The sequence below is a fragment of the Neovison vison genome, chromosome 11, assembly GCF_020171115.1.
Source record: "Neovison vison isolate M4711 chromosome 11, ASM_NN_V1, whole genome shotgun sequence".
Taxonomy (NCBI): domain Eukaryota; kingdom Metazoa; phylum Chordata; class Mammalia; order Carnivora; family Mustelidae; genus Neogale; species Neogale vison.
The window spans coordinates 6,712,589-6,735,357 of NC_058101.1; the positions used below are offsets into that span (position 1 = coordinate 6,712,589).

Below are 22,769 nucleotides of genomic sequence, written 5' to 3' on the forward strand. Positions count from 1 at the left end.
CTTTTAAGAAATTTTGTAACCTCTCTTTCCTAAATAAAGTAATGGGCTAACTTTTGCCCTCTTATCTAATTTGCTTGAAAAAAAAATCTCCTTTTGGGGTAAGTCTCAAGTCAGCAGTATACCTCCCTATTCCTTCTCTCCCATGGCAATGGCTCCTCAACCTAACCTTGCGTGGGAATTATCTGAGGAGTCGTTAAAAATAGATGTCCCAGGGTCCCAGAACCTGTATTTTTAACATCAGCTCCAGGTGATTCTCATGAAGGTGGTGCGTACCATTTGGAAACCACTGTGCCCGGGGACATGGCACCCTTCCCTGGAGATAAGACCAAAGTAAATGGGAACAAGTGCCTGCTTCTGACCTCTCCTGCCTCCTTACTAGGTGGATGGTCCTGAAATAGTGCCTTTCCCATTCAGTCCATGTGCCTCTGGCTCAAGGCACAAATGTGGACATATTATTTCTCATTGTTTTGCTAACATTCTGCTTCCTCAAAAAGTTGGTGTCAAGATCAACAAAGATTCTCTCTGGCAAGTCACCATCTTGCTACGGTCCTATTCCTCTTGCCTCTTATGTACTGCCAGATGTGGACTGAAAAGTTGTTCTCTCTGGAATTACCCTCAGGTGTTTCAAATTTCTCTGGAGAACATTTTGGATAGTGGGATGAGAGAGTGTTCTAGAGTCAGGCAGATCTGGATTTGATTCATATTCTGTCTATTAGCACATTAGCCAGGTTGATGAAGGAGGTAAAAACCTCAGGGGTGCCTGGGTGGCCCAGTCATTAAGTGTCTGCCTTCGGCTCAGGTCATGATCCCAAGGTCCTGGGATAGAGCCCTGCATCGGGCTCCCTGCTCAGTGGGGAATCTGCTTCTCCCTCTCCCTGTCCCACTGCTTGTGTTCCCTCTCTCACTGTGTTTCTTGGTGTTGAATAAATAAAATCTTAAAAAACGGAAAGAAAAGACACGGAGGTAGACCTCAGTTTTCTCATCTGTAATATGGGAATTGATGATAACTTCCTTGAAATATTGTGTGAAGGTGAGAGATTATGTATATAAAACACTCAAGATAATGTCTGGCCCTTATTAAGTACCCCATAAATCTTTAAAAATACATTTTAAAGATCATTGTAGATCTCAAGGAAATTATGGCTTTGTGAAACTGTTTAGTTTCTTCCTAAACAAAACACACAGGCATGACAGATGGTATGTGTCTTGAGCATGGCTGGTAGATAATGTAAGCAAATGTAAATTATTTGGCAATCAGCAAATTTCTCCAGCAATTGCTGGATCCCTCTCTCCTCTTCAATAGCACGTTCTAGGTTTCTTTTAATAACTTGTTTCCCTATTTGTTCCTTTCCTAAAAAAATCTTATTAAAGTATATTTGACAATAGAGTGTTCTGTTAGCCTCGCAGCATAGTGATTTGACAATTCTGTATATTAACATTCACCATAATAATTGCAGTCACATCTGCCACCATAAAACATTATTACAATTATTGACTGTATTTGCTATGCTACGCTATTCATGTCTGTGTGACTTTCTTATTTTATAACTAGAAGTTTGTACCTCTTAATCCCCTCCATTTATTTCACCAACTCCCCTAGTCACCTACCTTCTTTTTGGTATTTATAGGTTTGTTACTGTTTTGTTTGTTTGTTTTGATTTTAGATACTACAAGTAAGTGGCATTATATGGTATTTGTCTTTGAGGTCTTTCACCCAGCATAATACCCTCTAGGTCCATCTATGTTGTCACAAATGGCAAGACCTCACTCTTTTTCTATGCCTCAGTAATATTCTGTTGTACATAGATGTTGCATCTTCTTTATCCATTCCTCTATCGATGACACTATTGTAAGTAATGCTTCAGTGAACATAGGGCTGCGTGTTTCTTTTCAAATTAGTATTTTCATCCTCTTAGGGCAAATACTCAGTGATAGAATTATCAGATCATACGGTATTTCTATTTTTTTAATTTTTGGAAGAAACTCTACACTATTTTCCACTGTGGTGGTACTAGTTTACCCACCGACAGCACACGAGGGTTACTTTTTCTCCACGTTCTCATCAACACTTGTTATTCTAATCTTCTCTTTTTGATACTAGCCAGAACAACAGGTGTGAAGTGCTAGCTCCTTGTTATTTCGGCTTGCATTTCTCTGATGATGTGTGATGTTGAGTATTTTTTCATATATACTGTCAGTTAACTGGATGTCTTCTTTGGAGAAATGTCTATTCAGGTCCTCTGCCCACTTTGTAACAAATTATTTTTTTCAGTGTTGAGTTGTGTAAGTTCTTTATGTATATTGGATATGAACCCTTATCTTCTCCCATTCAGTAGGTTGCCTTTTTCTTTTGTTGATGGTTTTCTTTGCTGTGCCAAAGGATTTTATTTTGGTGTGGTCCTGATAGTTTCCTTCTGCTTTTGTTTCCCTTACCAGAGGAGACATATCTATAAATATGTTGTTAAGGCCAATGTCCAAGAGATTATTGCCGTTTTTGTTTTTTTTTTTTTTTTTCCCCTAGGAGTCTTATGGTTTCAGGGCTCATAGCTGGGTCTTTAATCTGTTTGGAGTTTATTTTTGTATATGGTGTAAGAAAGTGGTCCCATTTCATTTTTTTACATGTAGCTGGCCAGTTTCCCCAACATGATTTATTGAAGAGATTGCCTTTCCCCTATTGTATGTTCTTGCCTCCTTTGTCATAGATTAATTGACCATACACTTGTTTAATAAAGCTTTGTAGCATATCTTGAAATCTGAAACTGTGATGCCTTCAGCTTTGTTCTAATTTCTCAAGATTGCTTTGGCCTATCCGGGGTCTTTGTAGGTTCTTACAAATTTTAGGATTATTTGTACTAGTGCTGTGAAAAATGCTACGGATATTTTGATAGGCGTTGCATTGATTGCAATGTGGATTGTCCTGGCTATTATAGACAGTCTCTATTTGAGTTTTAATATGAATAGGGAAGGAAATAAAAGAAAAAACAACAGATCATGTGGGCAGACCTTGAGCTAGTCAAATGCTGGGCAGAGAGTATGACCAGGCAAAGTCTTAAAAAATTCTGTATCAACATATTCAGGAGAAGAAAGCCTGTCCTAGGTAAACCAGGAAAAGCAGAAAAAAAGAAAAGCAGGCCAAAAAAAAAGAAAAAAAGAAGTCCTTTTACTGGTAGAGATTTGCTGTTGAAACAAGTGCTTTCAGAGGAGAGGTCTCTCATTCAGTTAGAATTTTGCCTTCATCACTGACAGCTGGATGCCCTTGGACCTGTTTTGTTCTAACGCCTCTGAACTTCACTGTCCTCAAATGCAAAATGAAGTTAATAGGTTTAACTTAATAGGGCTCCTGGGAATGTTAATTAAAATAATGTGTGTAAACCTTTATATTTCATAGGTGCAAGAAATACTGGAGAATATGTAATTTAGCCATGACTTCAGTATATATGGTAGAATAAAATAATGTTAGGGTCAATGAGATGTCAGCAAATGAGTATAAATCCCAAACTAGGAGGTGTTGGACGGAATTTAACCTGCCCCCTCCCCCACCCAAGGTTACTTATGGATAGACTTCCCCCTCCGTAGGAACCAGGTTTGTGGGCAGGAACTTCCCATTCATCTTGGACATTCAAGAACCACATCATTCATTCCTGTTTTCCTTAAAACGCAGGTGCACCTATTATTATATCTTTCCCACACTTCTACGAAGCGGACCAGCAGTTCGTTTCTGCCATAGACGGCATGCATCCCAATAAGGACGATCATGAGACATTTGTGGACATAAACCCTGTGAGTGCACACGTCTTCCTGGTAAAAGCTTGCATTTTATTCTGTCCAACGCAGTGTTTATCGGCTTAGTCCAGAGCCCGTTAACATTACTGTCTGCCTCACATATACATATTCAAGGGGAAAAGACTCAGCTCTGTGCATGTGATACCTAGTCTCATGGCCTAACAGGCTGAACTGTGTGGCCCTGATGGGCAGAAATAGCGGCAAACCTAACGAAAAAGCACCTGTAAACATTGCATCGCTGGAATGACCGAGATTTGGACCCGTAAAACCTGGCCAGTGTTCCGCTGCCAGCCTTGGACTTGAACGTGGATACATTCTCCCACTGGCAGACAGATCAGCAGGGTCGAAGCCACATTCTTTTTTTGCTCACTGCTGGGAATGTTTTGGTTGAATATATGGTTTTTTTAAAAATATTTTATTTATTTACTTGACAGAGACTCAGCGAGAGAGGGAACACAAACGGGGGGAGTGGGAGAGGGAGAAACAGGCTCCCCGCGGATCAGGGAGCCCAATGCAGGGCTCGGTCCCAGGACTCTGGGATCAGGACCTGAGCGGAAGGCAGACACTCAACAACTGAGCCACCCAGGTGCCCCGAGCCTCAGTTACTTCTAGCAAGCCTCATTCTGCAGGCACTGTTGAGAGTTTATTGTATGATATTAATTTAAAAGGCATTAGATATACATGTACTTTAGACCTGTTTTCAAAGAGGAGATAAACTAAAAACCACGTTAAAAGGAAAGGAATATCGTTTTATGATGTGAGAGCCTCTCACTGTTGGAACTGAGTTAGAGGTCAGATATCTTCATTTTGGGGATTTTGAGCACAGGGAACAGTAAAGAAAAAGCAAGAACAGCCTTTTAGCTCAGCAATTTATAGGCACTTTGCTCTTGTGTCTGAGAAATCAATGGTTTTATCTTTTTGTGAGAAAGATCCAGTGTTTTTCCCCCTTACCCCCTTACCCCACGTTTTCTCTTCACCTTCAATCAGTTCCTCTTCCTCAGCAGAAGGGTGGGCAGGTGCTTGTCCCCGAGGGCCAGGGCAGTCCCTTAACCCCAGTTCAGAGGCAAAGCGGCCACAGGCAGACCGCCTTCCCGGCTTCGTGGGTGTCCCGACCATCCCGGGGACCGCTCTCTGGCTCAGAGCTCCCTCCTGGCAAGGTTGCCCAGGGCTTCGCCATCCCGAGGGGAGCATCCTGGGTGCTCGCCAGCCGCACCCCACGTCAGGCTTCACTCTAGCCCTGCGGCATCACGGTCTGCATGGTCCCAAGGCCGCAGAGCTCGCACGCGTAGTGAAGTTTGGGAGGCACCGGTCCACCAGGCACCCGACTGCAGCCGCAGCTCTGCCTCTGCCCTGGGGTCCGTGTTCCCTTGTCCCACCTGTCCTCGCCGACCTGGCAGCGGCCACGCTGGTTCTGAGCATCCCATGGAGCTGGTGCTCTGCAGAGAGAAGCTGTTCATGGTTTTAATAAGCCCTCATGCTTTCTTCCCACTCCTCTGACCGCAGTTGACTGGAATTATTCTAAGAGCCGCGAAGAGGTTCCAGATCAACGTTTACGTCAAGAAGTTAGAAGACTTTGCGTAAGTTTTACCTCTTTCGTCGGAGGCAGTGGGTGGTTTGGCTGCACTGACTCTCGGGTGGGTCGATGGCAGGAGGCGGATCCCTTTCTAAGTCCGCTCCCTCCTGCCCTTCAGGGATGAGGCATCATCGGCACCCGCAGAGGCTGTCTTGGTCTTGGAATTTACGTACTTTTTTTAACCAGACACGTAGAGCCTGCTCTCTGTGGATCACACAGTGTTCCAAGTATTGTTCCAACAATCACACATTGTTCCAAGGCACTCATGTATTCCTCACGGTTATGCTGTGTTAGCCCCATTTTACAGATGAGGAAACCAAGGCACGGAGAGGTGACTTAAGGCTACAGAGTCCACGCCTCTCCATGCCATGCGGCGTTGCCCTTGCCATGACTCTGGTCGCCTCCCTTCCTGTCTTCCCACTGCTCCCACCCAGGGCCACAGGCTCCCAGTTAAGGGGCAGTTAACATACGCTCCTGAGTCCAGCCTCTCCTCCCCACACTCCATCTAAAAGCCACCGCTTAACTAGGATCACTAAGTATAATCTCCTGCTGAGAGTTTTCAATGGGAATTTTAGGGATATGAGAAGATGCTTATGACTTAAAAAACAAATTGCAAAACTGTACATAATGGTATGTATCTGTTCTTTGTTTCTGTCTGTCTACCCATCTATCTGTTACAGCACTTGGCTTCCCCATCAGATTTGCAGATTTAACCCCACATGTCATGGATCTTTCTGGAAAATAAATGTGGTTTGCAAGAATGCATTTTGCCACCCATGTGTACAGTCCTGAGGCAGTATAAATTAGTAGTTAAGACCTAGAGCCTTAGAATCAAAATGATATTACAGTCCTATTGGTCCTGGGCAGGTAGTAGGTACCACTGTCCCATAATCCCTGGGACAGTGGTACCTACTGCAGGAGACTAGTGAGAGAATTAAATGAGGTCGGGTCCCCCAAACAGCAGGTATAGAGCTGGTTCCTGGTAACATGCTCTGGGCTCGAGCGAAGACAATACTTTGGGGCCTGGTCATAAAACATTCTGAGGAGGGGCGCCTACTGGCTCAGTCGATTAAGCATCTGACTTTTGATCTCGGCTAGAGTCTTGATCTTCAGGTTGTGAAATGCAGCCATACACTGGGCTCTGCGCTCAGTGGGGAGCCCTGCTCCCACAACTTACCTCTCCAGCCAGTGTGCTATCATAAGGAGGATGTCTATAAAATAATCTCAGACATTGTCTTTTTTTTATTGAGGCACGATTGACATCCATTATCTTAGCTTCAGGTTGACAATATAATGAGTCGACGTTTACATGTATTACAGAAGGATCAGCACAGTGAGTCTAGTTACCTGTCACCACACTAGGTACAGATTTCTCTTCTTGTGATGACACTTTTCAGATCTACTCTCTTAGCAGCTCTCTCTGTGGGTACAACATTATTCACTCTAGTTGCCGTGTTGTATGTTACCTCCCCAGGACTGACTTATTTTATAACTGGACATTTTTACCCTTTGACTCCCTCCACCCATTTTGCCCACCCCCAAGCCCCAACTCTGGCAGCTACCCATCTGTTCTCTGTGTCATCTGCGGGCTCAGTTTGTTTGCTTTGTTTGTTTTAGATTCCTTGTGTAAGGGAAAATATATAGCATTTGTCCTTCTCTGCTGATTCGCTTATTGTAGCGCCCCAGGGCCCATTCAGGTTGTCACAAATGGCAAGATTGTGTTCTTTTTTATGGCTCAATAGTATTCTACTGTGAATGTATATCAAGTTTCCTTTATTGATTCATCCATTGATGGACACTTTGTTTGTTTCCATATCTTGGTTACTGGAAAAAAATACTGCAATGAACCTAGGGGTGCATGTATCTTTTTGAGTTAGTGTTTTTGTTTTCTTTGGCTAAATATCCAGAAGTGGAGATGCTATATGGTATTTCTATACCATTATATGGTACCATATGCCATTATATGGTAGTTCTGTTTTAAATTTTTCGAGGAACCTGCATGCTCTTTCCCAGACTGGCTGCACCAATTTACCCTCCCACCAGCAGGGTACAAGGATTTCATTCATCCACATCCTCACCAACACACACTACTTTTTGCCTTTTGACACTAGCCCCTCTAACAGGTATGAGGTGCTATCTCATGGTGGTCTTGATTTGTCACCTTTTCTCTTTATAGTGAAACGGGAAACATTAGAACGCTGGTTTTCCCAGTGATGTACATCAATGAGGTAAGTCGTGGGAGGGAGCCACGGGTGTATTTCACTTGTGAAAGCGTGGGAGACTTCCCGTATGACGTCTGCTATTGTAACTGCGCGATGTAAGATGTGAGAAAGGGGGACAGTGATTTTTAAAAACTTGTTTGTCTTCAGAAAATATTCTGTTCATATGTTTACATGAGGCTGACTGTGTTTGAGATTTGAAAAAATTTCCTTTCTCAAGAACATAGTTTGGGGGAAACTCTCTTTCTGGGCAGCTGGTTATGTCAGAAACAAAATGCAGAGCTAAATGAAGCAATGTCAAACACTGTGGACATTTTAGTGATACATGGTTGCCTTATCTTTTATCATAGCCTACAGGTTTTTTTTTTAACTTCTTGATAAACAAACATATATCATGAATTATAGGACACAGACCTGTCATAGTTCAAACAAAAAGTATTTCCCTAATGAAATACTTCTTTCTTTCACACTATACCTATAGAAATTTTATTCCAAAATATTAGGTATAAATTAAAGTTTTGCAAATAAAAACATTTTCAGAAAGCTCAGAAAACGCCTGCTATCTCAGACACCTGTGATAAATTCTTTTCTGAATCACATGCATTTACTGGACAAATCCCCTCAACTTCCCTCTTTCTCCCACCCAGTTTGGAGGGGGAACATGTAGGGGTTTTTCCTCTCTAATAAATTCTTGATTGGCTTGCTTCTGTTGTTAATGGCACCATTTTTTAAAGTTTATGTTATTTTTCTCTGTTCCCTAAAAAATTAATTAATTAATTAATTAATTAATTAATAACCTTGCTCCTATAGAAAATTCAGTAACAGTGATTGGCAAGAAAAAGGAAAGCTAAAATAACTTCCACAAAACCTCGGTGAGATTGATATTATTCTTAACTTTCTCATTTTACTCAACAGCGTGTTGTTAAAGTGTTTCCAATAATAACTTTGTAAAAAATAATTTAATGTCTTACACTTTGTCAAACTAACATGAGCTGTTTATAAAGTTCTTGGAAAACTATTAAATTTATACTTTAGAAGTGAATCACCAAACAAATATTGAATCATTATATTGTATACCCAAAACTAATCTGTTTATATGTCAATTATACCTCAATTAAAAAATCTTAAAAATATTTAAAAGGCAAATCACTGATAACCCGCCCTTCAGAAACAAGTGCAGCTGACATTGCTCATGTTGCCTCTTAGCATTATTCTGCTTGTGATATTAGATAGTTGAGATCATTCCATAAATACAGTTTTATAACCTTCTTTTTTCATCTGGCATTACTTTGGTAGCCACATTTACAAACTTTTGAAGGGTTTATGATTGCAGTTCTAAGGCAAGACTTTCATTGTTTCCTAGGAAAATGTAGGCAATATTCACCAATTTCTAGGATCTGTTTGCAGTTGCTCCTGCGTTGTCATTGTTACTATTTGCAGAGAAGGGCCCAGAAGCAGGGCTTTTTGAAAATGGGGAAGGACCCTGCTCTGCCGGCTTGTGTTCCTAGTTGTGTTCACGTTTGAAGTCCCCTCCAACTCAACGATCGCTTTGCTTTTTTGTTGAAGACTATATTGAGTCCAGGGAATTGAGGAGTAAAACCTTGTGCTTTTGGTACCTCCTAGAAAGGACTTGACTCTACTCTCCAAAAAGGAAACATTAGACCTTGATGTGACCTTGGATACTGCTCTCCCACCTCCTTTTTGGATCTTGTCCAGTTACTGGAAGCTCCAGTCCTAGAAACCCATCCTCTGCCTCAGTCTGGTGCAGGTTCAGCCTAAATTAAGCCCAGAGTTCCATTTGTTGCTCATAATTTTTATGAAATTAAGCTCTCCAGATACCTCATCCATTACAATTTAAGGAGATAAGATATTTGTTCTGCATCCAGAAAGTGTTATTCTAGAACATTTTCTTGGTTATCAATACCCTCTGGAATTCTAGTGAACCTCAAGACTTCTTTAGACAACCTGTTGAGACCTCTGGTCTTTTTAGGGTACTTTTATTTTTAAGGAACTTTTTAAAAAAGATTTTATGTTTAAGTAATCTCTACACCTAACAAGGGGCTTGAACTCACCACCCAGAGACCGAAAGTTGTACACTCTACCGACAGAGCCAGCCAGGGTCCCAAGACCCCTGGTCTCCATTACTAGGGATTTAACCAAGACAGTAGTTATACTTTGCACATATTATTTTTGGAATATTTCATTCAGTCAGTCAACTGGCATTAATTCAGCACCTACTGTGTATTGAGTGCTATTTCTGACATTGAGGTGATTAAGATATAAGTCTTGCCTTTGGAAACCTCACAGTCACAAGGAGACCTACAGATCAACAGACAGTTACCGCACAGAGTGCGCAGTGATGGGGGTTTTTAGGGACTGGTACAGAAGCTTAGTAAAGGGACTTTTAACAGGCCTGAGTTGGCCAGAGAAAACTTCTGGTTGGAAGTTACGCTGAATTAGATATTAAAGGATGAGTTGGAGTTGTCTGATACAAATGATGGTATTACTTTGTTATTTTTTATTACTCTTTCCCTCCTACTTCCAACCTAATTTGAAAGGAAGACGTGTGTTCAGGAAAAAGAAAAAAAAGATGTTAATGAATAAATGCCCCTTCTGGTTACTCTAATTTATAAATGAATTTTTAGTCTCTTCAGTTTGCTAATGGGAAGACTTACCCAAATTATGGTTAATGAGTTGGAGGAAAGATAGAGCAGAAAACTCTACACCCTGCATATTTAGTAATCAGGGGAACACTATTTCCTTGCCTTCCAGAGTGTTCTCATTGATAAAGAGACTGCAAGTCGACTGAAGTCTGTGATTAACACCACTTTGATCGTCACCAACATACCCTACATCGTCATGGCGCTGGGCGTGTTCTTTGGATTGGTCTTCACCTGGCTTGCGTGCAGAGGACAGGGGTCCATGGACGAGGTGAGCAGTGGCTGGAGGAGCGTCTCCCTCGCGTTACTACTGAACCAAAGGAAGCAAAGCGAGTGTGTTAGAGAGGGAGGAGGAATGCAGTGATGCTCTCTAGAATTGGGGGCTGTCTCGGTAGGCCTGGAATCCCTGGCACTGAGCTTCATATTTCTGAAAATAACCCGAAAGGAGAGGGAGAATATTTAACAGCTAAACGTCTGGACTTTGGTGGCAGACTGGTTCAAATCCCAGTTCCGCCTCTTAGTGGTGGCGTGGCACTAAAATGGGCCTCAGTTCTTCATCTGTAAAGTGGGATCATGAGAGAACCTGCTTGAAGAGGTTTTTCGTGAGGATTAGAGGGTATCGTGAACAGAAAGCACTTGGCCCCGGTGTTAGCATTTCATAGGCGCTCGATAAGCATGAGTTGTGGGATGAAGCAATTCAAAGATTATAAAGTCAAGACAAGCAGAGACCTGCTTGGAAGGAATCAGAGGATGCCAGAAGATGCCTCCCACTGAGTCATCCCCGCGTATGAAATGACTGGCGCAGGGGACCAGTAACGTCCCCCCCCCAACAAACGGTTGGGATAAAGAGTTCAGTTGTCCTAAGTGACCACCTGGCCCTCCCAGCTCCACCATGAAGGAGCCTTTCCTGTGGGAGCAGTGTCTCTCTCTGCACCAAAGGCTTTTCCCCCCTTCTAAATGCTTCAACTAAGTGTCTGAGGCCAATGTGAGGGAGGAAATGAAATAGGTTGAAACCACTGGAATAGTATTAGCTCAGATTTCCCTGTGTCCAACACGATTTCTCTTCCGCTGTGCCCATCAGGGCAGCGTGACTTAGGTGTGAGGTGATTATCTCGCCCTTCCTGTGTCTGAGGTGATTATCTCGCCCTTCCTGTGTCTGGGCCTCCCTTCCGGTCGGACGTGGCACAGTCACTGAGATTTTCATAAGTGCAGGTGAAAGCCCAGGTAAATGCTCTCACTGCTCCTGCCATTAACCGTCTGCGTGTAGTCAACAAGCCAGCGACGGCTGGGCACCCACCGCCTCTGAGACGTAGTTCCCTGGTAGGTTTTGAACCAGGAAGGAGCAAGTCCATGGAGTGTGTCCATGAGGGTTATGGGCCCCGGGGCGCAGGGGAGGGCGCTGCTGCGGAATCAGGAGCCAGGCTGAGGGCCCAGGGGCAAGGCAGCAGCCGGCTGAGTGACAGCCGCCCTCCTGTCAGACTCTCCTCCCATCTTCCCCCGCCGCCCTGTCCCCCAGCGTTTCCCCCCCTGGGAGAACTTTCTGAAGGGACCACCTGACGCCGCTGTCCCCTCTCTTCTGAGTCTCAGGGAACCGCAGACGAAAGGGCACCCCTCATACGAACCTAACCGCGGCCCGAGCTGGGCGGAGGAGCCGTGTGAGCTGTCCTGACCCGGACCAGCCGCGTCTACACGGGCCTGTGGCCTGCCCCGGAGAGGAGGAGGGACCCCGCGCTGGCGAGTGAGGAGAGCGAGCCGGCAGGAGGTTAAATGACTGACTGACTCGGTTGGCCGTTAGGCTTTATAAAATTGTTTGTTTTCCATGTGTCTGGCAGGTATTTAATAAACTCTTGTATAGTAATTTTTTTTTTTTTTAATTGGGTGCTGGTAGCTCCAGAACTGTGTGACCACTGTCGTGGTTGAAATGTGTCCGCGTGGCTTGTTAACGTCCCTCCGTTAACCTTCTTCAGTGTGTGTCAGTCACCAACTTTGTGCTTGAAATATATAAAGACGATTTTCTGTTGTATTTTCTGTTGTATTTCACCCTAAAACAGAAGGGAGGAAGAGTTCGGAACCCAGGGTAAAATGGTAGCCTCATAAATACATCCTTAAAAGGCATCTAATGTCCTCTTTTTAAAAAGTGATATATTGTATTTCATGCTAATCTTCAGTTCATAATTCCTCCAGGAAAATAATTCGATCTTTTGACTCCTTGCAAGCCCAGTGGGGAAGGGGTGTGGGGGGTGTGCTGTGGGGCGAACCCTGTGAGTTGATTGTGATTAAGCACCTGAGGCATTTTTGCTCGTACTTTTGCGAATTGAGAAGATGTGCAGATAATGTTGGTGTGGACAGGTACAGATGTTTCATGTGCTGTAGAAGTAAATGCTACTTATGACATTTGTGGGTAGTTTGGGAGGTTTTTTTGTTTTGTTTTTAGTCAAAATAATCTTGGTGTGGAAAGGTGCTTCGGAGAGGTGTCACCAGTAAATGATTTTTCCCCCAGTCACCCGCGCCAAATATGATACTCTATTAATTACAGTATTATTGAGTGATTCTTTGTAAAATTATTTATGAATATGGGAAATCCATCCATTCACAGCCCGAGTTACACACACACTTCAGGAAGTCTGACGGTGCTCACAGGATATTTCTTCCGGGGCAGCATTCATGGGAACTTTGAAATTGTTTTTGTAAGTTGGCTTTCTGTCCCCAGATTTGACCCCTTCCAGTGTTCTGTGGTTCACTATCACTCATGGAGAGAGAAAAATGTGCCCTACACATCCTGTGACAATCATCTTACTGACAGAATGAATGATGGGGTTTTAAAATATTGCACAGAAAAGGCTTTAAAGAAAGGTCCCTAGGGACCCAAGGGGCAGGGCCACCTCTTTTCAGTGCAGCCTAAATCAGAGGATTAGGAACCACCATGTGACACAAATTCAAGCATAGTTAAGGGCATTTTCTTGGTTCTCAAAGTTCACTATTCATTTTTGATCGAGAAAACGGTATAGTTAAGCCAGCAAAGTGCGCAGAGAATTTCATAACAGCTGAATCATCTTACGGGATTTTCTGTCTGAAGCTGGATTTCAGTGTACCAAATGAAGAGAGAAGGCCATGAATGTCACAAATACAGCTTCTGATCCCTGTGTGGAGGTGATAATCCCATTATTTGCCCCAGTTTCTTTCTCTCTACACTAACAACACAATATGTGACGTGTTCCCTTTTTGAAGGGGCTAATTTGTTAAACTCTCAACTTCTCCGTGAATGAAGATAGAACTTACAGATATCCCAAATCACCAAAAGGGGAAAAACTAAATTGAAAATATTTTGTCTTCAATAATGCCAAATATCTAGATTTTTAAATTTATCGATATTTGACTATATTCTTTTGTTTATCCACTGATCCACACGAATAAAACTGATGAACCAGCGGATGTTTATTGGTTCATCCTATTATCAGGGTATCTGTGAGGAGGAAATTTCTAAATACTATGAATGATAACAGCCCATGTACGCTTTCAAACTGACTCCCACACAGGCAGGGAGACCAAAACACATCACCGCCTTGCCATTCTTCATAGTGATTTGGCTTAACATCCCATGTGATATCATGTCTCTGAAAACTCTGTGGAAAGCCCATACACTGCCGTCAGGGTTATCGGTTGGTTAAAAAGAACAAACGTGCCTCTCGGGCTTTAGGTTGAGCATAACGGACTTCCTCACACTGATTCTCTCGGAGCCCTTATCCTGGAAAGGCCTCCAAAGTCTATGATTGTTGTTATCACAAAATACGTGTGTCCTGTACTAGGACACTCCGTTTAGGGAGAAACTGAACAGAGGGAGGTGACTTTGCCTCTCTCAGGGAAATCTGAGAGTTGAACACAGGACAGGGAATGGGCTTTGCCACTGGTAGGTCAAGGCTTTTCCTACTGGACTTAATTTATGTTCTGGAAAGATCACTAATGGTCAAGTGCAGCGAGTACTATAGGACTAGCCCCTATTGGGGTTTTTACTGAAGGGAGGTTGGTTTTTGTTTTTTTATTTAAATTGCTTGAGACGCGAGTTCTGCAAAGGGTGACCTTCACGCTTGCCGTCTGGGCATTATTTCTGGAAGTAATTGCTCGTGGCCATCAAACAGAATACTGACCAGAATGCTCTTCCTGTAGCTGAAATAATTGGTTCATTCCATGTGATTCTAGACTTGTTTATTTCTACCCGTAATGCAATGAAGTATTTCACTAATAAAACTGTTTCTATGAAATTGCACTGGAAATCGTATGTGATGTCATCAGATAACTGTTGTCTCTGGGGTTTCATTTGAAAGATGTTCTCTGTCCTTGTGACAGATGCAGGCCTGAGTCTCACCTGTTGGGCCCCCTGTGAGTTCTGCTCAGCTGTGGTGGACGGGTCCAGAGAGCCTGACCCGTCAAGCTTGAAGCGGGTCCACAGCGAGTTTCTCTGCCCCAGGGCTTTCTCTAGAGGCCTGGAAGCCCCTTAACAGCACTGGGGGTCAGTAGGCCGACACATTGGCCCTTAACCAAAGGGGGCAGGAGCAGGAAGGAACATGTTTACAAGTGGCAGAATAGGCAGGTTTGTTTAGCGAGGCCTGCTCTGGCTGCGAGGTGAGTAAACTGGAAGAGTCTAGTGGATACGGGGAGGTCAGTAAGGAGGCCGCCATGTTGGGTGGGTCCCTTTGGGGTCTGCGTTGGCATGTGAGATGGGGGTCATGCACCGGACTCCAGGGAGAACTCCACAGAGCTGCACAGCAGGGGTTAAGTAATTGGTTTTATTGGGGAAAATAAAAATGTATAGGGCCGGAAGAGCAAGATAAAAGGCACAGACCCTCCAACCTCCTCTCATCCCACGGAGAGGCCAGCCAAGGGCCAGAGTACTGTTTGGTCTCACTAAAGAGCACAAATCTGTCTTCTAGTCCCCCTTTTGAAGAGACAAGCGTGAAGAAGCAGTCTTGTCCACGAAGGAATGTACAAGCCATTGAGCAACAGGCAGTTTGGATTGGGGTGAATGCTGTATAGAAATCGGGAATGCCAGCTGCCAGTGGAATGTTACAATCTCCATCACTGGGGAAGAGAAGACCGTGGCTCCATGGGACCTGAGCTTGGCTGCAGCCCCTTCTCCTAGCAGAGGGGGGAACTCCTAGTCACAGTTAGCTGGTTCTCTGGGCACCCCAGAATGAGGTCACCATCTGACTCTCCTGCTCACCGCACTACAAGGGCTCCTGCAGTGTCATGGTCAGGGTTGGCAAACCTTTTCTGTAAAGGGCCAGATGAAGAAGTTTTGGCTTTGCAGACCTCTCTTGTCACAACTATTCAATTCTGCTCTTGGATCATAAAAGCAGTCCTAGGCACCATGTAAACAAATGGGCGTGTCTCTGTGCCAGTAAAACTGTCTTTACCCGAACAGACAACGGTCCACATTTGGCCATCATTTGCTAATCCCTGGTCTAGGCGAAAGACAATGGTAATTGGAATCGGGGAGATGGCAGGGGAGATGAAGTATTTTAGAAATGTTTAAAAGATAAAATATGTGGGGCTTGGAGATGAATATGGGAAAGGCAAGGGAGAAGGACATGTCACAGGACTCATTCATCATCCCACAGTATTGAATAAAGTCTGTTCCAGGGGTAGGCCCTCTGCTTGCAGTAGGGATAAAACCAGTAAAAAAAAAAAAAAAAAAAAAAAAAAAGAGTTCCTGCCCTGGTGGAGAAAGAGTGGTCAGGGAAGGCTTCCTATGGAAGACAGACTCCCCTGTTCTTTTTCATCCCTGATCCTTCTCCCCTTCCCCCCATCATTTCTGTGATTGCACTCTGCGGGCGCTCCTAGCTCTCTAACCATGCTCTCTCCGGCTCCCTTGGGGACCGTTTCTTTCTTCTCAATACCTACGATCAGCTGCAACCTCTTCTGGCTTGATAACTCTTCCTGACCACTCCATTGACTCCTGACTTCCATTACAACCTGAACAGTTACAGCCGACATACGTGTTGTTCAACCTCAGCCGCACATACCAACACCTGCTGGATAGCCTCCGCCAGATCGTCATCAAATCCAGAAAGCAAAAAAAAAAAAAAAAAAAAAGAATTCATTTTTTCTTGTCTTCATTCCAAATTCCCATTACTGAGGAATGGCACTGCAATCCACCCAGTCGTACAGGCCAGAAAACAGGGACTCTTGCTAAACTTCTCCTTCCCCTTCCCTCCACATCTGCCAATCAAGTCCATCTGCTCCTGTCTTCCTCCCTGCTGTTCTCTTCCCTTGTCAGCACTCTCACTGGGACTCCTGCGATTACCACTGTTGGCGTGATTTAATTTTTTGAGTAGGTAAACCATTTACATTTTCAAAAAGCATAAAAGTGGTTTATGGTGAAAAGTCTTCCACCGTCTCCCAGACACACAGTTCATCTTCCCAGAGGTTAACTAATGTCACTCACTTTTTTAGATCTATCTTTCCAAGAATATTGTATACAAGAATGCGTATTTGCATATTCTAACCCCCTTTTCCATCACCAAAATCGTAGCATACCAGAGAAGGTTTTCTAATTGTCTTTTATGTAATACATTTTTTAAAAGATTATTTATTTATTTATTTGACAGAGAGAGAGAGAGAGAGAGATCACAAGTAGGCAGAGAGGCAGGTAGAGAGAGGGGGGTGAGGGGAAGCAGGCTCCCTGCTGAGCAGAGCCAGATCATGACCTGAGCTGAAGGCAGAGGCTTTAACCCACTGAGCCACCCAGGCGTCGCTGTAATACATCTTTGAGATCTTTTTCTTTTAAGCACAGAAAGAGCTTTACTGTTCCCATTCCATGTCTGAATAATACTCCTTTGTATAAATGCAACTGTTTAAGCAAACCCGTGTGTTTCCAGTCACTTATTATAGGCAATGCTCTAACCAACAAACTTGTCCCAATTTTTTCCCATTTGTAAGATGAATTCCTAAAAGCAGATGGGTCCAAGGATTTGTCATTTTGATAAACACAATGTGGGTTTGTTGTTGTTGTTATTTTTATTTTTACTAAAGTATACGAGCACATAGATTTAAGAATCAAATAATTCTATAAGGTTAGTTATATTAAAAAAAGGGGGGGAACCTAAAGATACCATCCTCAAAGGCAACCCTATTAACCCTTTTTTCCCATGTACCCCCTGACTGGGTAAAGGCTGCTCCGGGAACCTCCGTGAGTCTTAGCATCCTCCATGTACTCTCCGCCACGGAGATGAGGCCTTCCTCTCCGGTCCTCATCACACTCCTACTCAACCTCCCGCACATCCTTCCCACGGGGTCTGCCTACGGCAGCACTTAGGGGCTTTCGCACCGCACGCCCCGCCGACTCCCAGCTCCTGCCCGCGGCTGAGACGCCCCCGTCCACGCAGAGCCCCGAAGCCCCCGGAAGCCGGCGGCGCGTTCCCGCCCCGCCCCGCCGCGTGCGCCCTTCCGGCGTTCCGGCCTCGTAGGCTGGGCCCGAAAAGAAGCGGAACTCCCTAGTCCGAGGGCGGTTTCCCCGCGGGACTGAAAAGAGGAATGCACCGGGTGTCGCGGGAGCAGAATCTCGGTCCCCTGCTCCCGCGACATGGCTTTCAACTTTGGGGCTCCTGCGGGCACCTCCGGCACCGCTGCAGCCACTGCGGCGCCCGCGGGTGAGTGAGCCCCTCGGACCTTCTCCCGGGGAGGAAGGGAGACCTCCGGCCCACCCCCTCGGTCCGAGATTCTCCGGGTGGCGGATCGAGGGGGAGGGGGAGGCTTCGGCCGCTCGGGGGGTTTCGTGCTTCGGGGAAGGGCGGGCGGCGGCAGAGCGGGCCCGGGCGACTCCTGAGGGGGCCGCGGGGGGCTTCGAGGCGCAGCCTGGGGCCCTGGTGCTGCGCGCGGGTCCCCGCAGGGCCCTGTCCTCCCAGGGCTCGCTTCCGGCCGCCGGGAGCCCTCCTGGGAGACCTGGGGGCGGCTCCTCTTTGCCGCCGCGGGAGACCCGCCCTGTCCTCCTCCCCTCAGCCGCGGCGCCCCGCTCGGCTCCCGCTCGGCTCCCGCTCGGCCCCCGCTCGGCCCCCGCTCGGCTCCCGCTGCCGGGCTCGGGGAGCTGCGGGCCGGGGGCCGCGCGGTGCGTGCGACGCGGGTCCTCGGTGCGGCGCTGGGGTCCCCGCGGCGGGGCGTCGCGCTCCCGCTCCCGTCCGGCCCCCGCCTGCGCCTTCCTCGCCCGCCTGGAGCCCGGGCCGGGTTCGCCTTCGCCCCGGGGCGCCTGCCGACGCCGCTAACCCTGGTCTCGCTTTCTCTCCCTTCTCTCCTCTCTCCGCTTCTCCCTCCCGCTCTGCGTCTCTGTCGTTTCTCCGCCGCCGCGCCTGTCAGGATTCGGTGGGCTTGAGACCGCCAACTCCACCGCCAGTGGGTTTAATTTTGGGGGTTTCGGATTAACCGCTAATCCCGCAGTGAACTTTAATATTGGGAACTTCGGCGTTCCGACGACCTCGGCGACGCCGTTCAGTTTTGGTAACAGCCTGGCGAGCGCAGGTAGATGCTGCGGGTCGTCCGCGTGGCGAGCGTCGGGCGCCGGAGTCCAAGAATGTTCCGCGGCTCCTGCTGTGGGACGGAGCGCGACCGGCCTGGCAGCGGGGGAGGTTCCCGCCCCGGGGTCGGAGCCACGGCATGGGTACCCAGTTTTGCCTGTCTTAGAAGATGCGGGTTGGGGAAGTGTCTCGAGGTATGATGTTCCTTTGTTAACTTCCGATCCGTGGAACAGAACGTACCTTCCAGGGGGTGAGGGTTCGGAACGCGTGGTTCTGAGCAGAAGCCGTTTTCCAAATTGTTGGGATCTCCTCCCAAACAGAAGCCCGGCAGTCAGGCCGCTGCTCTGGGATTCTTGGACTCCTGCAGTCACTTTTTTTCCATTTTTCTTGCATCTTTCATTGGAATTTCATTTGCTTGTCCTTGTGTTTCCCGAGAGAAACAAGTCTTATACGAACAGCAGCTCCCGTCCGGTTGCTCGAAGGTGTGCGACAACCGTAATGCATTTCCTCCATCCACTCCGCAGATGAGGGTCCATTTCTGTAAGATACCGAATTGTAGAAAGAGCCCCCAGTTTCTCACTGGATTTTTTGAGAAATGAGCAGAGCAATTTAATTTATTATCACAGAGCGTTGAGTTCTAGTAGGTAGCGAGACATCTTTGCATGAAAAAAATAATGAAGATTTTAGTATCGGTATGGATTGAAGCTCATTGGAAATTTGCAGAACACAAACTATAATGGTATATATGTGTATATAAATTTAAAATACATCTCTGTACTTTATATACAGTATCTTATGGAAAAGTCTTGTTCCTCTGCTGCTCGTATATGAATTTATTGTCCGTATTCTCTTACATCACGCCACTTATGCCCATGCCAATTATATGCATTCTGTAAACAGTATTCCCTAAGATTTATTTGGGTGTTGGTGCAGTGTTTGTTACTGCAGTGCGAACATCACCTTGGCATCTGATTTGAAACGTTTTGAAGAATACTTGAAACCTTGGATTCCAAGGATAAAACTGTCCCTTATTATTGTTAAGGTATATTTAAAGTGATCATGTATCACTGTCATTGGTATGTTTATTTTTTCCCTGTTTGCTTAAAATTGGCACTGGGTGAAACAACATTATTTTGAAATTTGTGTTTCCGAACAAAGCCACCCAGTTTGTAATTCAGCAACAATAAATAAACTTACGGTATTTGCTTGATTTCATGTTCATTTCGAGTTATCACTGTTAATTTTGAGTTGTGATAATGTAACTGTATTTTAACCACTTTTATAGATGTTCATTAACTGAGCCTTCAACAAAGGGATGATAGAAGTTCTTGTTTATTTTGTGTCTTTGCAGATCCACTATTACTAATAAACATTTTTGGTATTAGGAAGCATGATAAGATACTAATATTGTGTAGCCAATTCAGAATATAGTATAGTTTTTCTGTAGAAAGGAGGAATAATGAAAACGCTTAAGAACACTGTTCTGTACTTCTAGGTGATATTTTTAAAATCAAAATGTTTACCATTTCCAATACTGCAATAAAACCTACAAGAAAATAGAGTATTAGGTTATGGCTACAATATACACTGTATTTTTAAGTAATTTTCCAAATCAAAATTATATGATGAATATCAGAGGGTTGGGATTTTTTTCCTCTTTATACGTTTTATGTAACATGAATCTGTCTCTTTTACTTGAGATATATGTGATTAAAAGTTAGAATTGCAAAAAACTGTGGCATAACTCCACACTAATTGCAAAAAACTGTGGCATAACTCCACACTAAAGCTTCAATCAAGCTTTTTTCTTAAGATTTTTTGGCACCATATTGGTAATCAGGTAAAAACTGACAATAAGAAAAAAACAAAACATTATTAGATTGTTTGTATTCCGTCCCATTCATATGTCAAGATACATATGGCTAAGATGAGTTTCATTTCTAAACTTAACCTAAAAACGAAATTTGTGTATCTGTCAGTTGCTGGTCTGGGGCAGAGAACTGTGCTAGTTCTGCTCTTTCCTTCCCACTGCCTTCCACTTGCGGTTTTTTTTCCCCCTTATCTCTTCCTTCAAGAAACATGTTCTTATAGGGAGGTGAGTTTGTTTCCTTTGGGAAATCCTCAGTTTTCATGAAGACTAAATGGAAACATAAGCTAAGAGAGCATGTGAGTTAATTCACCGAAGCCAAAGTTGCAAACTGGCGCCACAGTCTGCCAGTATGATCTGTTTGACACACGATTTTTAAAATATTTGAATTTCTTGCCAGAAAACTAAATTAGGGTTTAAAATTCTTATAAATTTCACATAGAAAATCTAGATCTTTTGTTTCTCTTGGGAAAAATAGGAATATACAAGACTACTAAACTACCATTCTCCCACAGCAGTAATCTACTGGAATTTGGAAACTGCTGCCACTTTAAAAAATTGTTCACATGGAACAGTTGTACCAGTCAGTAAACACCCCGTCTTCTTCACTCACTAGTATTCTCAGCCTAAGTCTTGTGGGCATTAGAAATTGCGACACCTGCCCTGAAAGTACTGCATAGTCATTTTCGAGTTTGTGAAGCATGGGATAGGCCTCCCGTGTTTTCTCAACTCTGTTCATCAGCCCTTTTGTTGAAGGGTATGTATTGCATTGCGGTATTTTTATCTGAAATATTTACTTATTTCTTGCAACATATTGACTTGATTAGTAGTATAGTTTTTAAAAAATTGAAGTTGAAAGTAGAGAAAGGGAAAATTAGATCAGAATATTTTCTTTTTACGTGGCAATGATGTAAAATGATTTGGAAAAAATTACTACGTATGCAAAAGATTTTTCCTCTTTGTTTCATTTATCCTTTTTAAATTAGGTGGGTTTGGAGGATTTGGGACAACAACTACAACAGCAGGCTCTGCATTCAGCTTTTCGGCTCCAGCTAACACAGGCACTACTGGTAAGAGGATATCTGAAGGCATTTGTAGATGTAAATGAGCTAGAGATCAGGTTTTATTTTTTTAAACTTACGCAATTTAAATTTTTTCTTCAAAGGACTCTTTGGTGGTACTCAGAACAAAGGTTTTGGCTTTGGTACTGGTTTTGGCACAACAACTGGAAGTAGTACTGGCTTAGGTACTGGTTTGGGAACTGGACTGGGATTTGGAGGATTTAATACACAGCAGCAGCCACAGCAGACCAGTAAGTATGAGAGGCCTTCATCTTTCTTCAAATACAAAACTGTAACATATAGCCAGCATTGAGTGCACTCTTGAGAACACTTTAACAGATATCTTTTTGTGAAGATTTATCAGTATTATGTTCCACGAGACTCCAGAAGCAACTTCTCATGTCTATATGTGATGATAGCAGTTGCCAAGACAAGGCTGGTCAGGATTGTAAAGCCTCTGTGTGTCAGAACATTCCGTTTACATTGTGGCTAAAAGTAACCCAAAAAGGAGAACTGCACAGAAGTGCAGCTTACTGAGTTGTGTATAAGGTGAACACCCTTGGAACCACTGCCTGTGTCAGCAGGCGGCCTCTGGCCAGCCACTTGTGCAGCCCCCCCACATTGCCCGTGCAGTCCCCTCGCTGTCAGAGGAACCGTAGTCCTGTCTCTCGTGCCGTGGTCACCTGTTCTTTACTGTATAGTTTTGTCATGAAGTTTGTAAGCGTTATTGTTTAGTTTCCTGTGTCTTAAAGCTCTGTAAGCTCCCCTGTTCGCCCTCCTTTTTTGTTTTTCCAGTTTGTTAAAGAAATGCAATACTTCTCCTGTAGGATTTTTCAAGTCAGGACTTACTGTATTGCCTTCCTGCGGTGTAGTTTAACATATTTTGTTGTCTTCTGTGTTTCTTGTGAATTGGGCTGGATCTAGGCACTTACTTTGTGGATAGTTCAGTTTTTGTGGGGTTGCAGGACTGCAGGTGGTACTGCATCCTTTATCAGGAGGGATATAGAAGGTCGGTTGTGTCTGTTTTCGGTTGTGCTGGCAGCTGCCGTTGGCGATGATTACTTAGATCCATCAATCTCTCAGGGGTTGCAAAGTGGTACTC

The 22,769-nt window shown here is 44.5% G+C and overlaps 2 protein-coding genes across 3 annotated transcripts in view; both read left to right on the forward strand.

Annotated features, from left to right (window-relative positions):
• The window catches only part of SCARB2 (scavenger receptor class B member 2), a 70,990-nt gene extending 56,491 nt beyond the window's left edge, over positions 1–14,499 (forward strand). The window contains exons 8-12 of the mRNA XM_044267878.1: positions 3,662–3,780; positions 5,287–5,360; positions 7,533–7,584; positions 10,348–10,506; positions 11,823–14,499. Of these exons, the coding sequence (XP_044123813.1) occupies positions 3,662–3,780; positions 5,287–5,360; positions 7,533–7,584; positions 10,348–10,506; positions 11,823–11,861 (443 nt within the window). The 3' untranslated portion in view covers positions 11,862–14,499. The remainder of the gene's footprint in view (positions 1–3,661; positions 3,781–5,286; positions 5,361–7,532; positions 7,585–10,347; positions 10,507–11,822) is intronic.
• Positions 14,500–17,746: 3,247 nt separating this feature from the next.
• NUP54 (nucleoporin 54) overlaps positions 17,747–22,769 on the forward strand; it is a 35,482-nt gene continuing 30,459 nt past the window's right edge. Inside the window, exons 1-4 of one of the 2 annotated variants that reach the window (XM_044267973.1) lie at positions 17,747–17,881; positions 18,582–18,743; positions 21,593–21,676; positions 21,772–21,918. In XM_044267973.1, the coding sequence (XP_044123908.1) occupies positions 17,815–17,881; positions 18,582–18,743; positions 21,593–21,676; positions 21,772–21,918 (460 nt within the window). In that variant the 5' untranslated portion in view covers positions 17,747–17,814. The remainder of the gene's footprint in view (positions 17,882–18,581; positions 18,744–21,592; positions 21,677–21,771; positions 21,919–22,769) is intronic. The other variant, XM_044267974.1, reaches the window with a different exon arrangement.